The sequence below is a fragment of the Mandrillus leucophaeus genome, unplaced genomic scaffold (genome assembly GCF_000951045.1).
Source record: "Mandrillus leucophaeus isolate KB7577 unplaced genomic scaffold, Mleu.le_1.0 Scaffold186, whole genome shotgun sequence".
Taxonomy (NCBI): domain Eukaryota; kingdom Metazoa; phylum Chordata; class Mammalia; order Primates; family Cercopithecidae; genus Mandrillus; species Mandrillus leucophaeus.
Window position 1 is genome coordinate 4,949,072 of NW_012101876.1, and position 24,969 is coordinate 4,974,040.

General features: G+C 34.7%; 1 protein-coding gene across 5 annotated transcripts in view; it reads left to right on the top strand.

The window, feature by feature from the left end:
* The window catches only part of ATP2C1 (ATPase, Ca++ transporting, type 2C, member 1), a 158,435-nt gene that overhangs the window by 82,304 nt on the left and 51,162 nt on the right, over nucleotides 1-24,969 (top strand). For all 5 annotated transcript variants that reach the window (XM_011977971.1, XM_011977972.1, XM_011977974.1 and 2 more), the window contains 7 exons: nucleotides 165-273; nucleotides 12,320-12,475; nucleotides 13,515-13,583; nucleotides 14,601-14,676; nucleotides 18,038-18,104; nucleotides 22,710-22,834; nucleotides 23,691-23,788. In XM_011977971.1, the coding sequence (XP_011833361.1) occupies nucleotides 165-273; nucleotides 12,320-12,475; nucleotides 13,515-13,583; nucleotides 14,601-14,676; nucleotides 18,038-18,104; nucleotides 22,710-22,834; nucleotides 23,691-23,788 (700 nt within the window). The remainder of the gene's footprint in view (nucleotides 1-164; nucleotides 274-12,319; nucleotides 12,476-13,514; nucleotides 13,584-14,600; nucleotides 14,677-18,037; nucleotides 18,105-22,709; nucleotides 22,835-23,690; nucleotides 23,789-24,969) is intronic.

The window sequence follows — 24,969 nt, forward strand, 5'->3', positions numbered from 1 at the left end:
TCAAGTGATTTTCTGTCATCTTGGCATCTTAATTGTTTAGAAACAATCTTTTTCTTGGTTCTTATATTTGCCTTTTCCTCAGACAAGCCTACTGGAAATAATTTTTTAAGATAAGTTGCATGAATTTTTTTTTTAACCATGGTTGTTTCTATTTCATGTTACAGTGTGCGTGAAGGAAAATTGGAGCATACACTTGCTCGAGACTTGGTTCCAGGTGATACAGTTTGCCTTTCTGTTGGGGACAGAGTTCCTGCTGACTTACGCTTGTTTGAGGTAAGTTTGGGGATCTGATTGTAATAAGTGAAAATACGTGGATGTAGATTAAAGGATAAACATTGCCAGTTTTAGGGAATTAACACATAGTTGATTTGAAACATTTGGTATTCTACTTTAAAATGTGACATATATAAACTTTTTTTTTTTCCTTAAAATATATCTGTCTCTAGCATCTTTTGAGGTGTCTGTTTAGTCAATCAGCAGATCTTTATAGAAACCTGCATGTTAGGGACTGTGGGAGATAGAAAGATGATATGATAGAATACTTGTGACTAGGGAACATACTGTGTGTACATAAATTACTCACCATAAAATAGAACTCAGTAATTGAGTAAGAGAAGTTCAAAGAATAGGTTATAGACATTTAAAGAAGGGAGAGGTTCCACCTGATTTGAATGGGATCAGAATATGCCTCAGACCACATGGCTTTGACAGTGATAATTGAAGAGTAGTACTGGACAAAGATGGGGAAAACAATGAAGCAACAGCATTCAGTTCACTATAAACATTACAGTGTATGAAACTCTGCTGGGATATGGTAAGGATAGAAAATGTGTGATGGAATCAGATTTCAGAGGCCTTGGATACTAGGCTTAATTTCAGATTTTTTTGGTTAGGAATTACATTTCGAGGCTCCTGTGCAGTAGGCAAATAATGTTATCCTTAGTCTGGCTACAGTGTGTAGAATAGATTGAAGAACTGGAAAATGGTTTCAGAACCCGTTAGTATGCAGGTCTTATCCACCATTGGAATTAAGCTGTTTGTTAACACCTACAGAGCGGTCAGTCTTTAAATACTATGGCCAAAAGTTTGAGTGTTCTCATAGATGCTGTAGAAGGCCTGAAAAACCTTTCAGACTATAGTGAGAACAAACTTGGCTTAATCTTTAAGCAGAGGCCTTTTTTCCAAATACTTGAAATTTATCCTTAGAAAGCTAGTGGATTGCTTTAATTGGGTGACCAGGAATAATTGACAATATTGCAAGTGCTATTAATTTTACTTCATTATCTTTTTTTGTCCTCTTTGAGGTCTTTTTAACGTTAATTCTTTTCTACTCTTCTCCTTTCCTTCAGTACCTAATATTTTGTTGATGACAATACTTTGAATTATTCTTCCTCAGAGATTAAGTAGTCTTGTCACTTGGCATAAATTATCTTCCCCCTCCCCCAGAAAACCCTAATTTCAGTTCATGGAGTTGATGCCATTCTTTATTCTGGGCTGCTTCTCTTCCAGTTGAGAAGCAGAACTTCTCATTGGGATAGTTAGAAGATGGTGTTTCCTGTTTGCATGGTTCGAGAAGTATAATGATAGAAGCTACAAAACACCATTAGGGCTTGCTAAAACTATTTTAGGGTTTTCATTTAACTAAGAGTTGATTGACTTGACAGTTAATTATTTCAAAGTTCACATGTAAACAGGAAAGAAAACCTGTCAGTATGGATTAGTATGTATTTTATCTACTCAGCAAATATATATTGAAGACATTGTAAATTTTTTATTTTATTTTTATTTGTTTTTGAGACTGAGTCTCACTCTGTTGCTCAGGCTGGAGTGCAATGGTGCAATCTCAGCTCACTGCAGTCTCCATCTCCCGGGTTCAAGCAATTCTCCTGCCTCAGGCTCCCAAGCAGCTGAGATTACAGGTGCCTGCCACCATGCCTGGCTAATTTTTTAGTATTTTTAGTAGAGACAGGGTTTTGCCGTGTTGGCCAGGCTGGTTTTGAGCTCCTGACCTCAGGTGATCCACCTGTCTCAGCCTCCCAAAGTGCTGAGATTACAGTCGTGAGCCACCGCTCCCGGCCGACATTGTGAATTTAATAAGAATTGTAAGCATATGTCTTGTGGAGTAATTTATTAGTTATTATTGTTTTCCCCGTACTTGTTAACTTTGCAAGCACTTCATCAGCACATTTTATTCTGCAGTACTGTAGTTAGGTTGATTTTGTTCTAGTTAATCCACTTTTACAGATATAGTTGAATATTTTTTATTCTCTCTACCTTAATTCTGCCCTATTTGTTTTGCCTATTACCTGGTACCCCAAACAGACTTTTGCAACTACTTTGACTGCAGATTGAAATAACCTTCTTTAAAGAGTTGGGGGTCTTTTAAATTTAAATGTACTGACTTAAAATATAGGCTGATAAAGTCAGTTTCTCTTCTGGACGCAGAAGCTGCTAGATTTTTGAAATTAAATTGGCTTATTGGAGTTTTGTTGGCTCAGTTTGGCTGTGGTGAGCTTTGGATAATTTTGTAAGGCTAGCTGGTCACTTAATACTACTGTATGAAATAAACTGTCATTTAGGGTTTAAAGGAACCAGAAAACTCCTTAGTCAGCTTTGGGATATCATTAATTTCCTCCAAAGCACATAGATTTCACTTTAGAGAAAGCAAGTGAACTTCTGCTATGTAGTTAGTTCCCTTACAGACTAGGCCTAAAGCCAGGGTTGCAACTTCAGTGTCATCATTTTGCAACTGTCATAAATTTTAGTGCTTTCAGATTTTGACTGTAAACTTGCCTGGGTCCTCAGCAACTTCTTGTTAGCACATTCAGTGACCTGACTGCTGTACAACTTTTGTCTGGTACAACTTTTATCTTCATAAGCTGTGTCTTAACTTGGGCTGCTTTTAACAAAATACCATGCCATTTATTTTTCACAGTTACGGAGGCTGGAAGTTCAAGGTCAAGGTCTGGCACGGTTTAGTTTCTGGTGAGGACCCTTGCTAGCTTGAGATGGCTATCTTCTTGCAGTGTCCTCACGTGGCAGAGACACCAATTTCTCTCTCTTCCTCTTATACAGCCACTAATGGCATCATTAGGACTAGCTTCATGACCTCATCTAACCCTAATTACTTCCCAGGGCCCCATCTCCAAATATTATAAAGTTGACTGTAGAGCTACAGCACATGACTTTTTGGGATACATAGTTAAGACTGTAACAGGTTGAGACTGCCATTTTGTTTATACTTTTTAAAGACTAATATTGATAACCTAAGGAATTGTGTAGTTTTCCCCTTGCCTGTATCAGGTTTTCAGAAGCCAGTGGTTGAGTCAAGATAGTTTTCCCATGGTATCCACTAGGGATCGGTCCTAGTAGATCCACAGAGAGCAAAATCCAAAGATGCTCAAGTCCCTTATGTACAATTGAGTAGTATTTATATATAACCTTTGCATATTTTTCTGTATACTTTAAATCATCTCTAGATTACTTATAACTCCTAATAAAATATAAATGCTATGTCAACGGTTGTTATACTGTATTTAAAAACTTTTATATTGTTTTTTACTGTTGTATTTTTTGTATTTTTTTGATTATACTTTGAATATTTTCCGCCTGTGATTGGTTGAATCCACTGCTACAGAGGGAGGACTGTATGGTTGGTGGCAGTGGCCTTCCCAGCAGGAGCCTGAGAGGCATTGATGGAGCTAGGACAGTAAAACTTAGAGAAATTGAGCTTTGGGCATGTTCTTTGTTTTTTTTTCCCCCTGAGGGTTTTTATTTTAACTTTTAGTGTTATTTGAGAAGAGGCACCACTGGCCAATTACTTGATGATAACCAATGGATTGGTCAGACAGTGACTTTAGATGAAGCAATCTTATTGACTGTGTATGCCTGGATAACAGTACATTTTATTTTTATTTTTATTTTATTTTTTATTATTATACTTTAAGTTCTAGGGTACATGTGCACAACGTGCAGGTTCGTTATATATGTATACATGTGCCATGTTGGTGTGCTGTACCCGTTAACTTGCATTTGCATTTACATTAGGTATATCTCCTAATGCTATGGCTCCCCCCTCCCCGCCACGACAGGCCCTGGTGTGTGATGTTCCCCACCCTGTGTCCAAGTGTTCTCATTGTTCAGTTCCTACCTATGAGTGAGAACATGCGGTGTTTGGTTTTGTGTCCTTGTGATACTTTGCTCAGAATGATGGTTTCCAGCTTCATCCATGTCCCTACAAAGGACATGAACTCATCCTTTTTTATGGCCACGTAATATTCCATGGTGTATATGTGCCACATTTTCTTAATCCAGTCTATCATTGAACAGTACATTTTGCCTTTGTGAAAACACAGCATATTTTTGATATTGTTCCAGGTAAAGTCTATATCAATATTTGATTAAAGAACTCTTTGTAAGAAAAAACAATGTGAGGGTCAGATGAAAAAAGGTTGTGGTTTTTTTTTTGTTTGTTTGTTGTTTTGTCTTATGAAAATGTTTTACCTCTCTGAGCTATAACTTTCTAAGCCCAATAATACATTGCTTGAAATGATAGCAAGATTTTCTTTCACTTGAAGTTCTGAATAAGTCCTTTGACACTTTGCTTTGTGGTTCATATGCGTACAGTTGGCCCACATCATTTTTTTAAACCTGTTTATGATCTGATGATTTTCTAAATGTATCAGACTTCTTTCAGAGAATTACCACTTGGGCTAGCAGCCAAGATTAAGCTGTTTTTATGATACTGGATTACCAGGCCATTTTAATCTGGGCAGAAAGGTTAGTTCTGTTAGGAGTCAGCATCTACTGAGGCCAAGCTCAGGAATTCGAACTTAAGAACACGCCAGTGGGCATTATATTGTGAGCCATTTTTCAATCTCATGAATCCTTGTACTTTGTTATAGTATAGCAGTTTGGCTCAGTGAGTAGTTTTTGGTGTCTTCAGGGCTTGCTCCTTTCTGTTCCCTAGTTCTAAGGAGAAGTAAAAACCAAAGATAATGGGCATGATTGAGCCAGCACAGATATACTTTGGCTACCTGCCACCTGAAGGAGTCAGAAATAATCTCCTTGACTGGAACCGCATGTAGTCATTGTGTTTCTATTTGTGAGGCTCACATTCTTGCACTGTCTGTTGTTAAGACCCACTAACAAGCAGCTTCCTCCGCGTTGGGTAAATCCATTACCGGAGCAATCATTCTGTGTCAAGCATTCTGATTTCCTGAGTTAATAAAATACATGTTCTATTTACTCAGTGAAAAAATATTCTGGTAAAACCCAGGTTACAATTCTGATTTGGTTTGGTATGCTTTTTCAAAAAATAATCTTTTCAAATATTTGATAAAATGTAAGCATATAGTGATATTTTAAATTTACTTATGTTGGTAATGGAGCTAATTTAGGCAATTGTAATCCATTTCTTGGGAAATCGGTCTGTTATGAAACCATTTTCACCATTTAGCACATATTTGAAAACCATGTACGGCACATTGTACCAGGCTTCAGGGCTTAGAAGTGAAAAAGATAGTTTGTGCCCTCCCCATTGGCAGACACCAACTTGCAAACAACTGTGATTCAAAGAATGGTACGTGTCTGCTCGTGAAATGAATTGACCATGTGAGCTTAGGCAAGCCACTTGATTTTTTCAGGCCTGTTTTGTCACTGTGACATAGAATTGCCCTAGAGCAATGCATTCCAACTTCTAATGTGCATAGGAGTCAGCTGGGCTCTGTTTTGGCAGGTGTGGGGTGGGGCCTGAGATTCTGCATACTTAACCAGCTTTTAGACCATGCCAAAAGCACTAGTCCATCCACCACATTAAAAAAAATACATATTAAAACAGCTTTATTAAGATATAATGTGCATATCATACAGTTCACATATTTAAGGTGTATCCTTCAGTGGTTTTCAGTATATTCACAGTTGTACACCCATCACTACCATCTAATTATAGAGCATTTTCATCACTCTCAAAATAAAACCCTTACCTTTTAGCTTTCATTCTGTATTTTCCCTGCCTCTAGCAGCCACTAATCGCTTGCCACTGAAATACATTTGCCTATTCTGGACATTTCATATAAGTAGAATCACACAATATGTAGTCTTTCATGTCTGGCCTCTTTCATTTAACATAATGTTTTTAGGTACTCCGTTCAAGTATGTCATTGTTTTTTACTGCCAAAGAATTTTCCATTGTAAGGATTTATATCACATAGTTGGTGAATTTAATCCATTTACACTTACAGGGATTGCTGATAGGAAAGGACTTCTGTTGTTACTTGTTTCCTATTTGCGTTATCTTTTTATGTTCCTCAATTTCTTCATTGTGCCCTTCTTTGTGTGTTTTTTTTTTTACATCCCTCTGATTGATTTTTTTTTTTGATGTACCTTCTTTATTTCCTCGAGTTCTTTTCTCTGCATACTTTCTACTTATTTTCTTAGTGATTACATGTGGATTACAGTGAACATCCTAATCTTATAACAATCTAGTTTGAAGTGATACCAACTTTGCTTCAGTAGCATACAAAATTGTACAGCCCACACCTCCCTCATCTTTGTTATTGTTGCAAATGACATCTTTATGCATTCTGTGCCCATTAATATAGATTTATAAGCATTTTATGCATTTATACATTTTTAATTATATAGGAAGCAAACACAGGAGTCATGAACTCAACATACATATGTTTACCTACATAGTTAGCTTCATTGGAATTCTTTATGTCTTCATATGGCTTTGAGTTACTTTCTACTTTCTTATTTCAGCCTAAAGGGCTGTCTCTTAGCATTTCTTATGAGTCAGGTCTGACTAGTGATGAACTTTTTTAGCTTTTGTTTATTTAGGAATTTAAAAATTTCTCCTTCATTTTTAAAAGATAATGTTGCCAGATAGAAAATTATTGGTTGACAGTTTTTTTTCTGAATATTGTAAATGTCTGTTCTTTTTGACCTCTATGTTTTCTGATTAGGAATAAGCTATTAATCTTAATGAAAATTCTGTTATGTGATAAGTTGTTAGTGTGGCTGTTTTCAAGATTCTGTCTTTATCTTTCAATGGTTTGATTAGAATGTGTCTCATTGTGGATGTCTTTGAGTTTATTCTATTTGAATTTCATTGAGCTCCTTGGTTGTGTAGACTTATGTCTTTCATCAAGTTGGGGAAGTGTTCAGCCATTTTATCTTCAGCTATTTCTGTCACCTCATTTTTCCTTCTGAGATTGTACTGGCATACCTCATTTTATCATGCTTCAAAGATAATGCATTTTAAAAAATATATTAATAGATTTGTGGCAACCCTGTGTCAGGCAAGTCTGTTGGCGCCATTTTTCCAACAGCATAGTGCTCACTTTGTGTCTCTGTGTCACATTTTGGTAATTCTCACAGTATTTCAAACTTTTTCAATATTATGTCTATTATGGTGATCTGTGATCAGTGGTCTTTGCTGTTACTGTTAAAATTGTTTTGGGGCACCATTAACTATGTTCATGTAAGACCATGAATGTAATCAATAAATGTTGCGTGTTTTCTGACTGCTGCATTGTCCAACTGCTGTTTCCCTCTCCTTGGACTTTCCTGTTCTCTGAGAAACAACAATATGGAAATTAAGCCAGTTAGTAACCCAACAGTGGCCTCTTAAGTGTTCAAGTGAAGGAAATACCACGTCTTTCACTTTAAGTCAAAAGCTAGAAATAATTAAGCTTAGTGAGGAATGCATGTCAAAAGCTAAGATAGGCTGAAAGCTAGGCCTCTTGCCTCAAACAATTAGCCAAGTTGTGAATGCAAAGAAAAAGTTTTTGAAGGAAATTAAAAGTGCTGTTCCAGTGAACACACAAATGATAAGAAGTAAAACATCCTTATTGTGGATATGAAGAAAGTTTGAAAGGTTTCGATAAAACGTAAAAGCAGCCACAATATTCCCTTAAACCAAACCTAATCCAGAGCAGGACCATAACTCTCTTCAGTTCTATGAAGGCTGAGAGAAGTGAGGAAGCTGCCAAAGGAAAGTTTGAAGCTTGCAGAGGTTGGTTCATGAGGTTTAAGTAAAGAAGCCATCTCTATAACATATAAGGGCAAGATGAAGCAGCAGATGTTGGTGGAGAAGCTGCAGCAAGTTACTCAGAAGATGTAGCTAAGATCATTGAGGAAGGTGGTTATACCGAACGTTTTCAATGTAGATGAAACAGCTGTATCTTCTGAATAACTTTTTCTGTATACTCGAATCAGAAAGTTAGCAATTTATGTAAGCATTTACCACGGGATAAAATTAATTCCATGTATTGTTTTCAGTAATTCATAACACTTGGTTGGTTTGGCTTTGAGTGTTATTAAGTTACATACATGAAGATTTTAAATTACGTTTTCTTCATTTGCATAAACAGTGAGGTATCTTAATTTTTGAAAGCAGAAGTAAGACATTTTGTGATCAGGCAGCTACAGGTGAATATTTTGGAAGGTTGTTTCTGGGGAGAGAAATCCATTTCTAATTTGCTTTTTAATGATTTGCTTTTAATTCTAGACTCGAGAGGTGATTGCCTTATCAGTATACTGTATGTCAAAGAGTTCTTTAGTTTAAGAACTTATTTGTAGCTGCCAGTTGTTCCATATTAACCTGAATTTTTAAAAGTACTTTCTGCCTTTCAGGAAACCTTTGTGACTGGCATTTGATTTCTTTCTCCCTAGTGTTTTATGTGAATAATAATCTTGTGAATTTTTCCAATCATTTTTATTGTGTAGCTATTAAATATTTAGACTGTGGATTATATAGTCATCTTGATTCTTATTTATATTCTGATTTTTGAACGGCTTTATAGCATATTCACACCTCCACCGGAGTGCTTGAAGAAGAATGAAAGTGAAAATCGGTTTTCTTGTTCATTAACAGGTCTTCTGAGGGTTTAGTACTTAAACTTTTGGCTAGGTGTCATGGGGCTGTCTGATTCTTTGATTTCACTTTATCCTACCTTTCCCTCTCTCATGAATGCAATGAATAATGACTGTAATATCTTTCCTCTCAGATGAATTAAATTGTGACTTTATTAAACTGTAATAGGCTTGCCTCATTTATTAAATTCCACCTTTTCTTTCCCTCTACTCCCTCAAAACGACTTCCTAGGAAAACTTGCAATCACTATTAAGAGAAGATAACTTGTGACTTAGAAAGTGTTCGTATTCAACAGATAGTTCAAATCTTTGCAGATCAGGACATTGTAAGATTTAGACACATTTCATGATAATTTCAGTTTTAGTTACAAATTTATAACGATATAGAAAAAAATTAGGGTCCTGAGCCCCTTTTTCTTCCGCATTAGCTTGTCTATTACACCAGACAAGGGCTCTCTTAAGTGATTGTTGTTCTGAGGCTGAAACCAAAGAGCTGGGTCGCTTACAGAGCCATGAAATCATACTTTTCCTCTTTTTAAAAACAGCAGATTAAAAAAAAAAATTCCTTCTCTATTAGTCACTTCATGTTAGTATTTATCCATGTTTAAGATTTACATTTAAAGCAAAAGTCTTCAAAGGGAAAACATGAGTTTTACGTCTCTTAGGGAAGGAATTCTGTAAATTTCTACAAGTATTTATTTTTAAATATTAGTGGATCTGTTTTCTAGTTAAGATCTTGGAAAATTCCGTGCAACTCTGATTGTTGTAACAAGCATTAAAGATGAGCTTGCTAAATAAAATGAACCTTATATAAATTTACTTGTAATTCAGAAAATACATAATATTTTTCATAAATTTGCTTTATGTATTATACCTGTCTTTTTCTATAAGTGGTTACAAAATTGGGGAGGAGAAATAATTTGTAGATTGATCCTCTAAATAAGAGGAATCTGGAGTTAAAATCTTTCAACACTGGAATTTTATCTGCATAGCGTTCTACCTCTATAATGTTGGGTGAGTTACTTAACCTTTCAGTGCCTGTAAAGCAGGGATAATAATAGTAATTACTTGCCTCATAGGAGTTGTTAGTAGGATTAAATGTGATAATTTAGCATAGGTATGTGGCATAGTGCCTAGCAGATTGTAAGAAATGAAATGTCAGCCAATTTTTAGTATTGGCATTATCTTTGAAGAAAGGCCCATTTTAAGATTTGTTTCTCTTGCCTTGCTAATAAATGTGTTAGTGTGAAAAGTTAAATAGTTTCAAGGTTAACGTGAAAAGAAAAGTCAAATAAATATGTTCCTTTAATAAAGAAAAATTCACTTGCCTTTGAACATGGCAGGTGTTTTTTAAATCTTCAGTTGGGTTAAGGTAATGAACCCAAATTTATTAACTGGTTTGTGTTTGTATACACAATTAATGTTAAATGCAAAATCCTTTAACGTCTAAAGGACTATTGATCTGTGTTTTAAAGAATAATTTTTGTAAGCTTATTTTGATATGAAAATGCATTCCATTGTCATACTATTTAAACTTTTGGGAAATGCTATCACAATTTTGTCTCTTTGGAGTTATATTTATTTTCATGATGAATATTTTAAAACTTACAATCTAATGTAAACTCTTATTTTTGCAGTTATGTGTTTGCCTAACACACAAACACACCAAGCATGTTCCTGCCCCCAAGGTCTTTGTACTTTTTGTTCCCTTTACGGGAAATCCACTCTCCCTAATTATGGCCCAGCCTTCGAGCTCTCAGGTCTATCAGGGCTCTGCAGAGGATTACCTGGTTTTGGGGAATGTTTTCTTCTAAAATGTGACTCTACCTTCATTATGTTTGTTGTTTTCCCCCACCTGGCATTATATATTATATACTTGTGCTTGTTTAAAATCACTTTCCCATTAATATCCAAGGGTAGAAACTTTGTTTTGTTCACTGCTGATTCTCCTACTGTGTGTGATAAAGTACAGGGCATGGTACATTGTAAGCAGTAATAAATATTTGTTAAGTGAATGTAGGAATGTTGTTGGTCAAATTAAAACAGTTTTGTTGCGGAGATGAAGATTCTGTGAACCAATTTTTAATAATAATTTTACATGAGGTTATTTGAGGTTTTTATGCTCAGAAATGAACCATTTTAAAAGATGTAATTTATAACTTTTCACCCCCCGCCAAAAAAATAAGAAAAAGAAGATATAAATTTAATGTACATAGTGTGAACTGAGAATTAAGAAAGACCTGATTGAGAATACTGACTCAACTTAGAATAGCAGTGATACTGTGCAGTAATTTATCCTGTTTTCTTTCCAGGAACTTGCTCAGTGCCTAACACTGATAGTCAATAAATGTTGGGTGAATGAATGAGCCTGTAAAATCAGTAAAGTCATGAACTAATTGCTAGTTTGTTAAAGAGTACCCTAAGGACCCTTGAATAATTGCTTCTGGAATAAAATGGATGGAAGTTTGCAACAGAATCACCTGGAGGGCTTGTAAATACAGTCTGTTAGGTTGACTTTCTCTACCTTGTGTTGGAGGTGGAGCAAAGGACTCTTCTAACAAGTTCTGAGGTAGTGGATGTGATGCTGTCCTCCGTTGAGAACCGTTGCTGTATACCTGTATTCCTGTTGAGGTGATTCACATTAATGTATTGAAGGTTTTGAGAAGCACTGCAGTAGAGGAAGCTGTGTAACTCTTAACTATTTCTGACTTACTTGGCCCTAGTCCTCTCCCCCACTTGTTTGTGTGTGTGTATCTATCTATACTCATAAAATAGTTTTTTTTTCCTTTTTTCTGTATGCTTGGGTAGGTAAATACTGTGTCAGGAGTGAAGTCTTCAAAATTGAGCCCTATTGCAGAGTTGGAAGATACTATGATAGTTATGATCTGCATGAAAACATTTGTATACATTTTTGAGTCTTGCAAATTATAATTTGGAATAAATGTAGGGATGTATAGCAAGAATAATTTTATGAAAATTGATCCAAAATGAAATGATTTCTAAGTGACATTTTTCCCCTTTATTCATGTATCACTTTCAGTCATCATCGGTGGTTTTAATCTGCCAAGCCATTTTTCTAGAACTTTAGGGACTTGACAAAATTAGGAAATAATATTTTGTCATGAAAAGTTGAGTTTTCTCTAGATGAAGATTGAGTCTTAGCTAGTGTCAAATTTTTCCTAGTTGTATTTTCAATTTTGAACTAATCTAGTCTCATGGTACAACATTCTACTTTGCATGTCTTAGATTTTGTTGACTTAATTGTATTTTAAAATATGATTGTACTGATTCTGGTCTTTTGTCTTAGAGTGATGGTTTTGATACAAGATGTGGCTAATCAATGGAAAAGGGATATTTGAGGAAGAAGTGATGATAGTTATGAACTCTAGAGATGTTAAATGTAGCACAATATTTGAATCTGGGATTCTCTATGTTCCCTAAGGCTGTGGATCTTTCCATTGATGAGTCCAGCTTGACAGGTGAGACAACGCCTTGTTCTAAGGTGACAGCTCCTCAGCCAGCTGCAACTAATGGAGCTCTTGCATCAAGAAGTAACATTGCCTTTATGGGAACACTGGTCAGATGTGGCAAAGCAAAGGTAAATTTTTTTTCCTGTTGTGAAAAAAGCAGTACCTTTGTTTTAAATTATTTTTTCAATTATTTTTTGCTGATTTTATGTGGAATTTTTCAAATACATGACAAAAGATAAAATTGAACTTAACCCATTACATCTATTTGTGAAACGGGAGAATCTGTGTCCCTGAAGTATAACATTTCCATAGTTCTGCTATTTCCCAGATAATGGATAATCCTCATTACCTGTTTCTTTTTAAAGAGAGAAACAGTGGTTTCATGGATGTGTTTATTATTAGTTAAATAAATTTTTAATTTAGTTGATATGATACTGGCTGTAATAATCTGACTATATATTGTTCACCTGTTGATCGATTTCAAATGCTTCATATCCTGAATTCCGGTACTCCACCAGTGCAAAAGACACCATTCGCTAAGGGTAAAAAGAAACTATATTAAATGTCTCTTATTGAGTATAATACATATTTGTATTTCAGAAATACTAATATAGGCAAAAAATAGGCCTCAGAATTGAGTCTGCAATACGTTTTGTTTTGAGACGGAGTCTCACTCTGTTGTCCAGTCTGGAGTGCAGTGGCATGATCTTGGCTCTCTGCAACCTTCACCTCCCAGGTTCAAGTGATTCTCCTGCCTCAGCCTCCCGTGTAGCAGGGATTACAGGCACATCCCACCACGCCTGGCTAATTTTTTGTATTTTTAGTAGAGATGGCATTTCACCATGTGGGCCAGGCTGATCTCAAACTCCTGACCTCAAGTGATCCACCCCGCCTTGGCCACTCAAAAGTATTGGGATTATAGGTGAACCGCAGCACCCGGCCAGCAATACATTTAATGTAATGTTTGTTTCCAGGGTTTAAATCATGAGGGACAAATGGTTATGACAGTAACATAAAAAAGTAAATTTGCTAAGGAAATCTTACGAGTGTGTATGTTAGACATCTTCACTGTAGGTAGGACTTTGAAAGTTGTTGGATGTGTGTGTGTATGTGTATGTGTTTTGGTTTACATTTCATCTGGATGTATTTTCCTGTTTTTCCCCTTAGGGTGTTGTCATTGGAACAGGAGAAAATTCTGAATTTGGGGAGGTTTTTAAAATGATGCAAGCAGAAGAGGTGAGTACTTAATATGTTAATGATGTATTTGTTCCAAATCTGGAATTCTTCATTGTAAGTAGAGAATTTTGGATTATTTTGTATACTGTTGAGAGCAATATTTTATTCAGAATGGAAATCAGTTGTCTCTGTTTAGAAACATAATTGGAAAGCCTGTAATTGAAAAGGTCTAAATTGATGTTGTTAGTATTCTAAAGGATTTTGAGCTTTACTCATTGTTTATAGCAGAAAAAGGCTTATAACCACTTATTTGTAGATCTTATTATTTTCAGAAATTAGTGTTGTAATTTTAAGGATTAGTAATTAGTATATTTGTACCTTGGAATATGTCTTCTATCAAATTTTTTCAACTTCACATAATTCCAAGTAAGGGTGGCAGGGAAAAGATTGCCAAGTAAAATAACCTACAAAATATTTTTGGCTAAAAGTATTAAAGATGAGTTCATTTTAAATACTTTCTTATTTAAAAGGAAGTTGCATTATGCAAATGTCATGTTATCCCCAAATCCTCTGGATTTCTCAGGTAACCTGCCAAAACTCCAGCATGTGATGCAGAGTGGGAACTCATTCCAAGAGGCGTGGTAGTGAAGGGATGAATAGAGAAGAGGGTTAGCAGATGAGGAGGGATTAAAAGACCTGGGTTACTAGCATGTTTGTGGATACAGAAAGGGGAACATTGGAAAAGTAAGTGAGAGAGCAGCTGATGGTAATGAAGTCCTGCAGTGGTTGGTAGGAGGGAGAACAGATTTTTCCTCAGAAGGAAGCATGGGGGAGAACGGACATTTTCAAATAAACAGGTTTTTAAAAGTAGAAAATTTCTGTTCCTCACTGTGTGACCTTGGGCATTGTGTAAAATCTAAGTCTCAGTTTTCTCAGTGAAGGTGATTATTTACCTTATGGGAGCGTTGGATGGTTAACTTAAGAATTGCTTTGTCAGGCACTTAGCAAGTCCCTGACACTTGATAAAGCTTAGTAAATATAGCTAATTGTGGTGACACTCTTCTTCAATTTATCAAGGCACCAAAAACCCCTCTGCAGAAGAGCATGGACCTCTTAGGAAAACAACTTTCCTTTTACTCCTTTGGTATAATAGGTAAGAGAAGAGTGAGTATGTATATATTTTTATTTGAGTTTTCTTTTTTGAATGTGAAGGCTGGTGGTATTCTAGTTTTATTTATTGGCTTTTCTTTTTTTATTAAGTTTAATGCTTTTTAAAATTGTAAGACTACTAGTCATTGTTCATTTCAACAAAGAAAAAATAGAACTCTGATTCTTGTAATCAGAAAATACTTCTTTAAACATTTTAGTATTTGTCTTTCAAGAATGTAATACTGTAGTTTTATGGACTGCTTTTCTATTTTTATTTCACATGTCCTGTCATAAAACTCTTGTCATTAGATTGATGCTCACACAAAACAAGTGTAAAGGTTGGATAGTATTCTATTTTGTGGGAAAACATATAAGAAGACCTCTTCCAGACATTTAGGATTTTTTAAGGTTTTTTTTTTTTTGTTATATAAATACTTCTCCAGTGTGGCTATCTTCTGGTAAATACCTCTCTTTTTTAAGGAAAAATTCTTAGAAGTAAAGTTATTTAGTCAAAGGGGATCCATGTAACTTTTAAATTTTTGGCCAGCTTTAAGTGTTGTCATTAACTTCAACTGTAAATAAAAGAGTTCTCATTATTTGATTTGACAGTTCATTATTAGGGAAACCGAATGCTTTGTCATGTGTGGGTTGATCATTTTTATTTCATTTTATGACCTGCCAACGATTTCTTTTGTCCGTTTTCCTGTGTCTTGAGTCTTAGATTGATAAAAGCTTTTTATGTGACTAGATTTTCAGTATTTTTGTTGTATAAGTTATAAGCATTTTTTTTCCCATTTAAATTGCCTTTGAGGCATGTAGAATAAACTTGGTAAGAGGGCAATATATGTAATTAACTATTTATGCCTAGTGTTCCATTATTGGATTGTTAAGCATGTGGGAGTTATTTATATCCTACTGCTCAAGGTCATTGCCGAGGTCTGATTGCAAAAATTCAAAAAATTGCAACCTCAGACACAAATGGGTTAAAACATCCCCTCTTCCATTAGATTCTGTTATCACCCTCCTATTGATAATCTCTGCAATTAAGTTGGTTTTGTTCTATTCCTAAAGATTTCCCAACCTCATGTTTATAAGAACATTTATTAAAACATTGTTGTATAGTTTTTTATTTTTGACATTTTACTGTTTTATTTAAAATTTATTTTAGTACATGGCTTAAGGCAGAGTTTTAACTTTTTTACTCAAGTTAATTATCCCATTAATTCTGTAATCCAGTCTTTATTCATGGGGTTGAAGTCACGTTTTTATCACACATTAAGCACTTGCATTAATTTTGGAGTCTTTTCTCCTTTAATTTTCTTACCATGTTAATTATTCCAGCTAACTTAGTATTTCAAAGTCAGTAATACATTTTTTTTTTTTTTTTTTTGGAGACAGAGTCTCACTCTTGTTGCTCAGGCTGAAGTGCAATGACACAATCCCGGCTGACTGCAACCTCTGCCTCCCAGGGTTCAAGCGATTTCCCTGCCTCAGCCTCTCAAGTAGCTGGGATTACAGGTGTGCGCCACCACACCCGGCTAATTTTTTAATTTTATTTTTAATAGACGCGGGGTTTTACCACATTGGCCAGGCTGGTCTTGAACTCCTGAACTCACGTGATTGCCCACCTCAGCCTCCCAAAGTGCTGGGATTACAGGAGTAATGCAGTTTTGAAACACTATTTCTGTTAATACAATATTAGTTGAAATAACTTCTTAAATAGTAATTCTGTTTATCCATCTATCTTCATTGTAAACATAAAGTAGAAGGTAGGAAGTTATCTTAGTTTTTTCCACTGGTGTGTATGCCCTCATAACTTCTTTCATTTGATTATTGCTCTTTTCTAGAAATTTTATAGTGAATTTGATAAACTGAAGGAGATTCTAGCCAATTAAATCTTTGTAGTTTCTATTAGCACTATATCATAAAACCATTTCAAGTTTAGTAATAAATATGTTTCAACTTTATGATTATCTGGTTTTATGTTAGTATATCACATTGGACATAATTTCTCTTGCCAAGGTCAAGAGCTAGATAAGGGGGTCAGCAATTGTTTTTTTTTTTTTGTAAAGGACTAGATAGTAAATATTTTAGTCCATATGGTCTCTGTTGGAAATAGTTTACTTTGCCATTAGCATGAAAACAATCATAGAAAATATGCATATAAATGAGTGTGGCTATGTTCCAACAAATTTCATTCACAAAAGCAGACAAGAGACCCACAGATTATAGTTTGCTGACCCCTGGTATAATCCTTTGGACATAATTTCTTCCATCATGATAGTGTTTGGTATAGGATCTTAGAAGGTTACTATTTGGATAATTATTCTTTACTTATACAAAGATGAAAAAAACCTTGTCTTGGGGGCCGGGCGCAGTGGCTCAAGCCTGTAATCCCAGCACTTTGGGAGGCCGAAACGAGTGGATCACGAGGTCAGGAGATCGAGACCATCCTGGCTAACATGGTGAAACCCCGTCTCTACTAAAAAATACAAAAACTAGCCGGGCGAGGTAGCCTGTAGTCCCAGCTACTTGGGAGGCTGAGGCAGGAGAACGGTGTGAACCCGGGAGGCGGAGCTTGCAGTGAGCTGAGATCCGGCCACTGCACTCCAGCCTGGGCGACAGAGCGAGACTCTGTCTCAAAAAAAAAAAAAAAACAAAACCTTGTCTTAAATGTTCATATTGATTTACAATCTTGAGATAGCTTTATTTTATCAAACTTCTGATGAATCTGTTTGGTTTTTCCTTACAAACCTGCTTGTGTGCCCCTTTACCCCTGTTCTTTTCAAAGATAAAAGGTTAAAGCAAGGAGTATTGGTTTAATTGATTTTTAAATTTTTGAAATGCCTTGAAAGTAGTAATTTTAAGATGTTAGTGCAATCGTAGGTGCTTAACGTAAGGCACATCACTTTTTGAGCCAAGTCGTAAGTGTCCCTTTTTATGTAGTATGGATTTGCTGAGAAGTGTCTGGATATTGTGTTATGGAAAATGAAGTTTTAGGGTTTAATTTTGCATATTTGATATTAAATAGAAGACCTATATGTTTGCTGCCACCTTCTGTTTTTCATTGTATGAAAATACTGGTAAGTTTTTAAAAAATAGTAAGATATTGCTTTAAGGGATAGGTGGGAGCAGTGTCAACCAAAAGTAAAACTGTGTGAGCACAGATGTACGTATGCACCATATTCACATTAAGCAGTGTTAACTTTAACCTCCCCTGTTTAATGGATTTTTATAAAATCTTGTAATCGTGATCTGATATGCTTTCCCTTTTGTTGTCAAGGGATGTTTTAGATGCGTTCAGCTTGTTCTGTTCCTTCTAGGTGATTGTATGTAAAAGGGAAAAATAACTATTTCTCTTTCAGGAATCATCATGTTGGTTGGCTGGTTACTGGGAAAAGATATCCTGGAAATGTTTACTATTAGTGTAAGGTAAGTTCCAATACTTCATAATTGGAGTCTCTTTTGCCCTTTTATTTCTGTAATGGACATAGCTTATGTTTTATTATGGAGATCAGTATTACATGGAGCCCTTAAGAGTATAATATTGCTACATAAATAGTTCAGAAGTCATATATTAAAATTACCTCCAGAAAAATGAAAATGTATATATATGGTAATGAAGAAAACCCACACTAGATGTCTGGAATTACTAATGCATTATTGCCTTTTTATATATAAATGGACAATTAAGGATTGTCTAATTGAAAATTAGCAACATGAAAGAGAAAATTCACAATATAGAAATTGAATAATCAATTTCTGAGGAAAACGAAACGTTGAAGAAATGAAGACAAATTTAAAAACCAAGTGTTTGTATTTTCGGAGACGTGTGAAGAAACTGCATCCATGAGATAGATTGTTGTAGAAAAGGATCAGAGAACAAAAAGAGTTTTTAGAAATTAAGATTATGAATGCTGAAATTAAAAATTCAATTGAAGGAGTGTAATATAAATTCAAAGAGGTTCCCCCCCCCCAAAAAAGTAAAAAGTCTTAGAAAGAATGAGATAAAATGATGAAGAGGAATAATTTCAGAAATACCATTTCTAACTAATTGGAGTTTCAAAAAGATGTAAGGAGAAATTATGTAAGATATGACACACAAATATTTTCTCACGCTAAGGCAAAATAAGTCTTTATAGATTGAAAGGATTCACTAAATGCCAAGCAGAATGGAAAAAACTTCAAACTTGATACATAATTGTGAAACTAAAGAAAAAATGTCAGGACATCTACAAAGGAAGGGTAACTACGCTGGCATCAGACTTCTCATTAGCAACTGCAGTTTCTACCACAGAGTCTTTTTAGGTTCTTCTAAACATTCCAACTCACAAGACTTTCACAGACCACATCTGATACCTGTGCCCTGAACACAGCAGGGTAACTTCAGGCAGCCTTCTGAGAGTCTGCAGCAGTCCATGTAGCAGTTCACTCAAGTAAAAGGAGATAAGGTCAACCTTGTGAATGTGGGATTTACCTTGGGTTAAAATATTTCTATGAGAGACATATTTTGAAACATGCGTTTCCAGATGCCTGCAAGGGACGTGTCTAGTTACAAATGTTACTACACTTGAGAAACTCAAAGCTATGACTTCCTATAAGATAATTATAACTTTCCTCGTCTAGAGAGATTTTATTAGTCCCTTAATCCCTTAATCATAGCAGTGTTACCTGGCAGCGTATTTGATATGTTATTCTTACCAGGTCACTAGGTGAATAGAACTGGAGTTAATCAAATCCAGAAGGGGAAGATTATTTTATTAGCTCTTCATCCATAGCAACATCAGATTGCATTAGAATACAGTGGAGCAGTGGTGACAGATTACAGGGCAAATGATCATAAATCTGTAAATTAGGCCTAGCCAAAGGATTGGTCCGATTAGTTACAAATCAGTAGGCAAGTAGAATATTGATTTCCTACCCATCCTTGTATGAAATTCCAGCAAAACATGGGTGAAGGAAAGGAAGATGATAATAGACATAAGAAAGGGCAAGAACTTACTTAGGCATCTAAGGAAAAGAAATCCTGGTAGACATCTGTTGTAGGCATAGGAAATATTTCAAATATTAAAACAAAAGTCAATGTCTTTCAAAAAGAAAAGTCAAATAGATTACAAGGAATCAGAATGAATGAAAAGTAAAAAGATATTTGTGATATAGTGAAGGAATGTGTTTTTTTTTTTGTTTCTCAAGGGGGTGAAAATGCAATTTGAAACTCTTGGTTTAAATTTGTATTTAAAAAAGCCAGGGGTTAAATATAAAATAAATTTAAAATGGGGGATAAGTTTGAGATATTAAACACTGACATATTATCCATTGGATCATTTTTAGTTTTTGAGGATTTGGGGTTTTATTTGAGTTCTTTTTGTACAGATTGACATATCATAATTTTTATTTTTTCTTCAAGGTCTTCCAAAGTACAAGAAACTTAAAAATTTTCAAATAGAATAAAACTTATTCTATTTTGCAATTCTGTTTTGCAGTATGGATCCACTGGAATCTTTTATAAATATAAGCTACATTATGGGACCTTTAATGATCCTATTTTTCCTCTTTCTTGAAGTATTTTACAATTTCTTCACCCTAGGAATTATTTGCAAGAGTACTGAAGATGATTAAAACAATAAGAAAGCAGAAAAATGATGGAATCATTTAGAAGGTTGATGTAATAAAATAAATCATCACTATTCTCTTATTATTTAGTTTTCTTATTGTGCTGCCTAAAGTATTGCATCATGTAAAAGAAGTCAAAAGGCACAATCTTTAGGTTTGTTTGTTATAGCTTTCATTGAACAAAGGTGAGAATTCAAAATTTTTCACTTTCTACTATAATGGCAAAGAGAATAATTGGCAGAGAAGACTTTTCACAATTATTAGGCAAATCAGAAGATCAGTGCAAGGAGCCAAGTAGAAGCACTGTAGGCTATAATGATGTGGGTGAAATTAATCATGTAAGTGAAATCTTAAGACTGAGTCTTTGGATGATGATACTCTAGATCTTCTGAAACTCCTTAATTTTGATGAGTGAGCAGTCTGTTTTTAAGGACAAAAAAGAAAAAGGTATTCTCTTCCAGTTAATCATTCTGCAGCAAGGACTCTATCATGCAGTAGTTTTTACCAAGAATCTGGACCATCTCTTTTTGCTAAACGAATGTATGACCCTATTTCATTCATCTTTTATGATGCTTGTTTACCAGCATTGACTTCCTACTGCTTTTAAATGGAGAAATGCTGAAGACTGGTACGAATATAAAAGTGATTAAAAGGAAATAGATTATGCAGAAGTAGAAAAATTCATTGGATTCATCATTGTAATTGGTGTTTATAAATCTAAAATTGAAAATGTTTTGCAGTCATGGACCAAAGCTCTTCTCTTTTCAACACAATTGGGAATCATCAATGGTTTTAGAAGTATTGCAATTTGACAGAACAAATGCAAGAAAGAAGAACTAGATTGATAAGCTAGAGCCTGTTAGAAATATGTTTTGAAATCTGAAATCAGTATTTATAAGATAAGTATGTTCCAAGTTCACCAAAAACAGTGGATGAGCAGTTAGTTACATCCAAAATATGTTACCCATTTCAGGTATAGATGCCTTCAAGTCCAGGAATAGTTTTGGGTTACCGTTAAAATGAAAATTTAGAGTGAAGTTTTTTACAATTTATTTATTCCTCTGCAAAGTTTTGCTAAGATGACTTAAATATAAAAGATTGAAAAGATTCATTGTATCTAGATTGTAAGTGATGATGCCTATTTTTCCTTACTGGAAGCATTTTAAAAAGGAAAAAAAAAAAAAGGAAAAAAAAAAAGTATTCCCTTTGAACTAGGAACATTCTCTTTGAGTAGCCCAAAGGAGAAAAGGAAGTATTAATGATAATACATATTTCTTGACTCTTCAGTGTGTATTGTGTAGCTAATAATATTGTTGCTTATTTGCTTTCAACTTTAAAATCAACCAGTAAATAAAGCATGAAAAAGCCAATTATGGTTGTAGAAACGGATGCTAATGTACTAGATTACGCAAAGAAAAGTTGGTAATGGAAATTAGGAAGTAGAAGCAGCAGAGGGAACAGTGGTAGAATGAAAGGTTGGATTGCTTATGTCCTTATTTCTAGCAGAGTCAAGTGATAGTATTTGGAATGGCACAAAGAAAGACTTGTCATTTTTTAATTATAAAAGACAAGAGTGAAATGATTTTTTAAACTGTGATAAAATACACATATCATAAAAATTTACGGTTTTAAGGAGTTAAGTTGGTGGAGTTAAGTATGGTCACAGTGTTTTACAACTGTTAACCGCTATCTAGATTCAGAACCTTTTCATCATGCCAGAAGAAAACCCTGTACACATTAAGCAGTCGCTCCCCAGTTTCCCTCTTCCCCTAGTCCCTGGCAACCATTCACTAATCTGCTGTCTCTATGGATTTGCCTTTTCAAGATATTTCATATAAATGGAATGATAGAACATGGGACCTTTTGTATCTGTCTTTTTTCACTTAGCAAGGTTTTCAGGGTTTTCAAGGTTTATTCATGTTGTAACATGTGTTAGTACTTCATTCCTTTTTGTGGCTAAAGTAATATTCCATTGCATGGATGTCACAATTTTACATTTATCAGTTGATGAATAGTTGGCCTGTTTCCATCTTTTGGCTATCGTGAATAGTGTTGCTGTGAACATTCATGTATAAGTTTTTGTTTGAACGTTTATAGTTATCTGTATTTTATAGATGAGGACAGTAAACTGCAGACCTAGATTAGTAAGTAGCGGAGGATCACACAGGTAAGAGATGGTGAAGCCAGGGATACAAATCCAGGCAATTTGATGTCAGAACCTACATTTTTTAACCACTGTGCTTAACCTGGCAGCTACTAGGTATCCAGTAAATGTTAACTTTCTCTTCCTTTTGAGAAGTTTATTTTTTAGGTATTGACTATATTAATTTTGCATTTTATTAAGCTTTAAGTAACATCTAATTTAAATTTTGCTGTGAGTACTGTTTAACCTATATTTTAATACTTTGTATATATTGGTTATAGTTTGGCTGTAGCAGCAATTCCTGAAGGTCTCCCCATTGTGGTCACAGTGACACTAGCTCTTGGTGTTATGAGAATGGTGAAGAAAAGGGCCATTGTGAAAAAACTGCCTATTGTTGAAACTCTGGGTAAGTCTGTGTTAAGAGCATTCTTATGCAATGATGCATAAGTTTATGTCAATAGTGAATCATCTCAGAGTTTTACAATTTTTATCTTAGAGATTTGCATAATGATGTTTGGCTTATGGCAAAATTGGATATGGTTTTAACAACCGAAAAAGGCAATTAAAAATTCCTATCCCTTAGGTAAGGGGCTTGAAGAGAAATCTTTCTACATTATAATGTTCTAATGCTCAAATCATGTTAAGAAAAATCCATATAACAACTGAAATCTTGGAGTAAAATTAATAGAATTTTTTTCTTGTGACATGTCAAAGAAGATAATGTATTATTACAGATCCCAAATGTCATACTTGAGTTGAATTTGCCTGTAAGAACAGTAAATTTACAGTAGTTATATTGCTCTAACAAAACTTTATGTGCAATATGCTTTGAAACTCCAAAAATGTACTGAATTTAATTTCTAGTTTGTATTTTAATATCTCCTCCATATACGAGAAACTGAAATACCTTGAAAAATCCCTACTGAAGAAACTATATGGGTTTATATTTAGGAACTCTCCAAACTTTCTAGCAAAGATGTTATATAAGATCATTACATAAAGCTAATGTGAAGTAGCTTTGTAGAAACTAACTGTATGTAAATAAGAAAATGTCAACATCTAATTTTTATTTTTAATTTCAGAAAACTGCTTATGCTGAAACAAGCATAATGAGAGAAGTTAATCTTAAATTACCAATGAGTTTGATCTCTATAAATAAATTCAGAGAAGTAGGACAGGATTCTAGTCTTTGATTTGTTTTTTAAGTGAACCTATATTTCTCCTTGATTCTTTTGGTGACTTGTAATGATTTAATTCTTTAGGCTGCTGTAATGTGATTTGTTCAGATAAAACTGGAACACTGACGAAGAATGAAATGACTGTTACTCACATATTTACTTCAGATGGTCTGCATGCTGAGGTACTCTATAGGTTTTTAACCAACAAAAACAGTATCGCTTTAAGAAACTTGATGTTTAACATTCCTAACAGTTCCAGTGTCTTACCTTCAAAAGGGCTGTAAATTAGTAGCGGAGTTATTTTCTCTCTCTGTGATTCTACCAAGTCTTTGTCTCATTCCGCTTGTACACTTGTTCAATCCAAAAACTTTGATTCCTCTTTGACATCTCTCTTTCGGTCACCCCTTCATCTATCCATAATTAAATCCTGCCAATTTTGACTTCTAAAGAATTTTCCCAGCCATCTACTTTATAGCTAGTTTCTTTAAGTTACCGCCATTTCTCACCTGCCACTCTGATAAAGCTTTTTGACTGGTCTTTATCTATTCTTGATGTCCTCACTCCATAAGTAGCTCGAGGGATCTTTTTAGAACCAAATTTTAAGCATGTCACTCCATAAATTAAGATCCTCCAATGGTTTTCCATTGTGATCAGGATCCTGAACTGTGGCCTCTCAAAGTCGTACATGTTCTGTCCCTTATTTTCCCCTCTATCCTTATATGCTACCCTTTGCTTTCTATGCACTAAATATACTGGCTTTATAGTTCTTTTGATGTGACACAATTATTCCTACTTTAGGAACTTTACTGCCTTTCTCACTGTTTAGGATAGTCTAATACCTCTTCATCCTTTGTACCTTAATTCAACCCACTTCTTCAGAACACCCAGAAGTGGCCCTATGTTATATGTTTTCTTAGCATTTCATACCTCTTAGTCCTTATCTTAGGTAAAATTTTCTGTCCCTTTTCCCCATTATGAGAGAACAGGAACTATATTGCCTAGCACAGAGCCTGCTTCATAGTAATAAATGCTTGATAAATGAATAAATGAATGAATGAATCATTTTATTTTAACAATTATATATTGATACATTGTCTCTTAAGTGCACATCACTGTGCAGTAGTTCTTCCTGAAGGTGCTTATGAACAAGTCTAATCCTACTCAGTCTGTGCAGGATTTTTGACTGGAATGCTCTTAACACTACTTATGTTGGGTACAGTAATTTAAAATGTATTTATAGCTAATTCATTGAGAAAAATAAGCATTAGACAAATTGACAGAAGTTGTACTTGGGTTTATTTACGTCCATTTTACATAGGTTTTGAAAAGAGACTCGATATTTATGGTGTTAGATTTGGTCAAA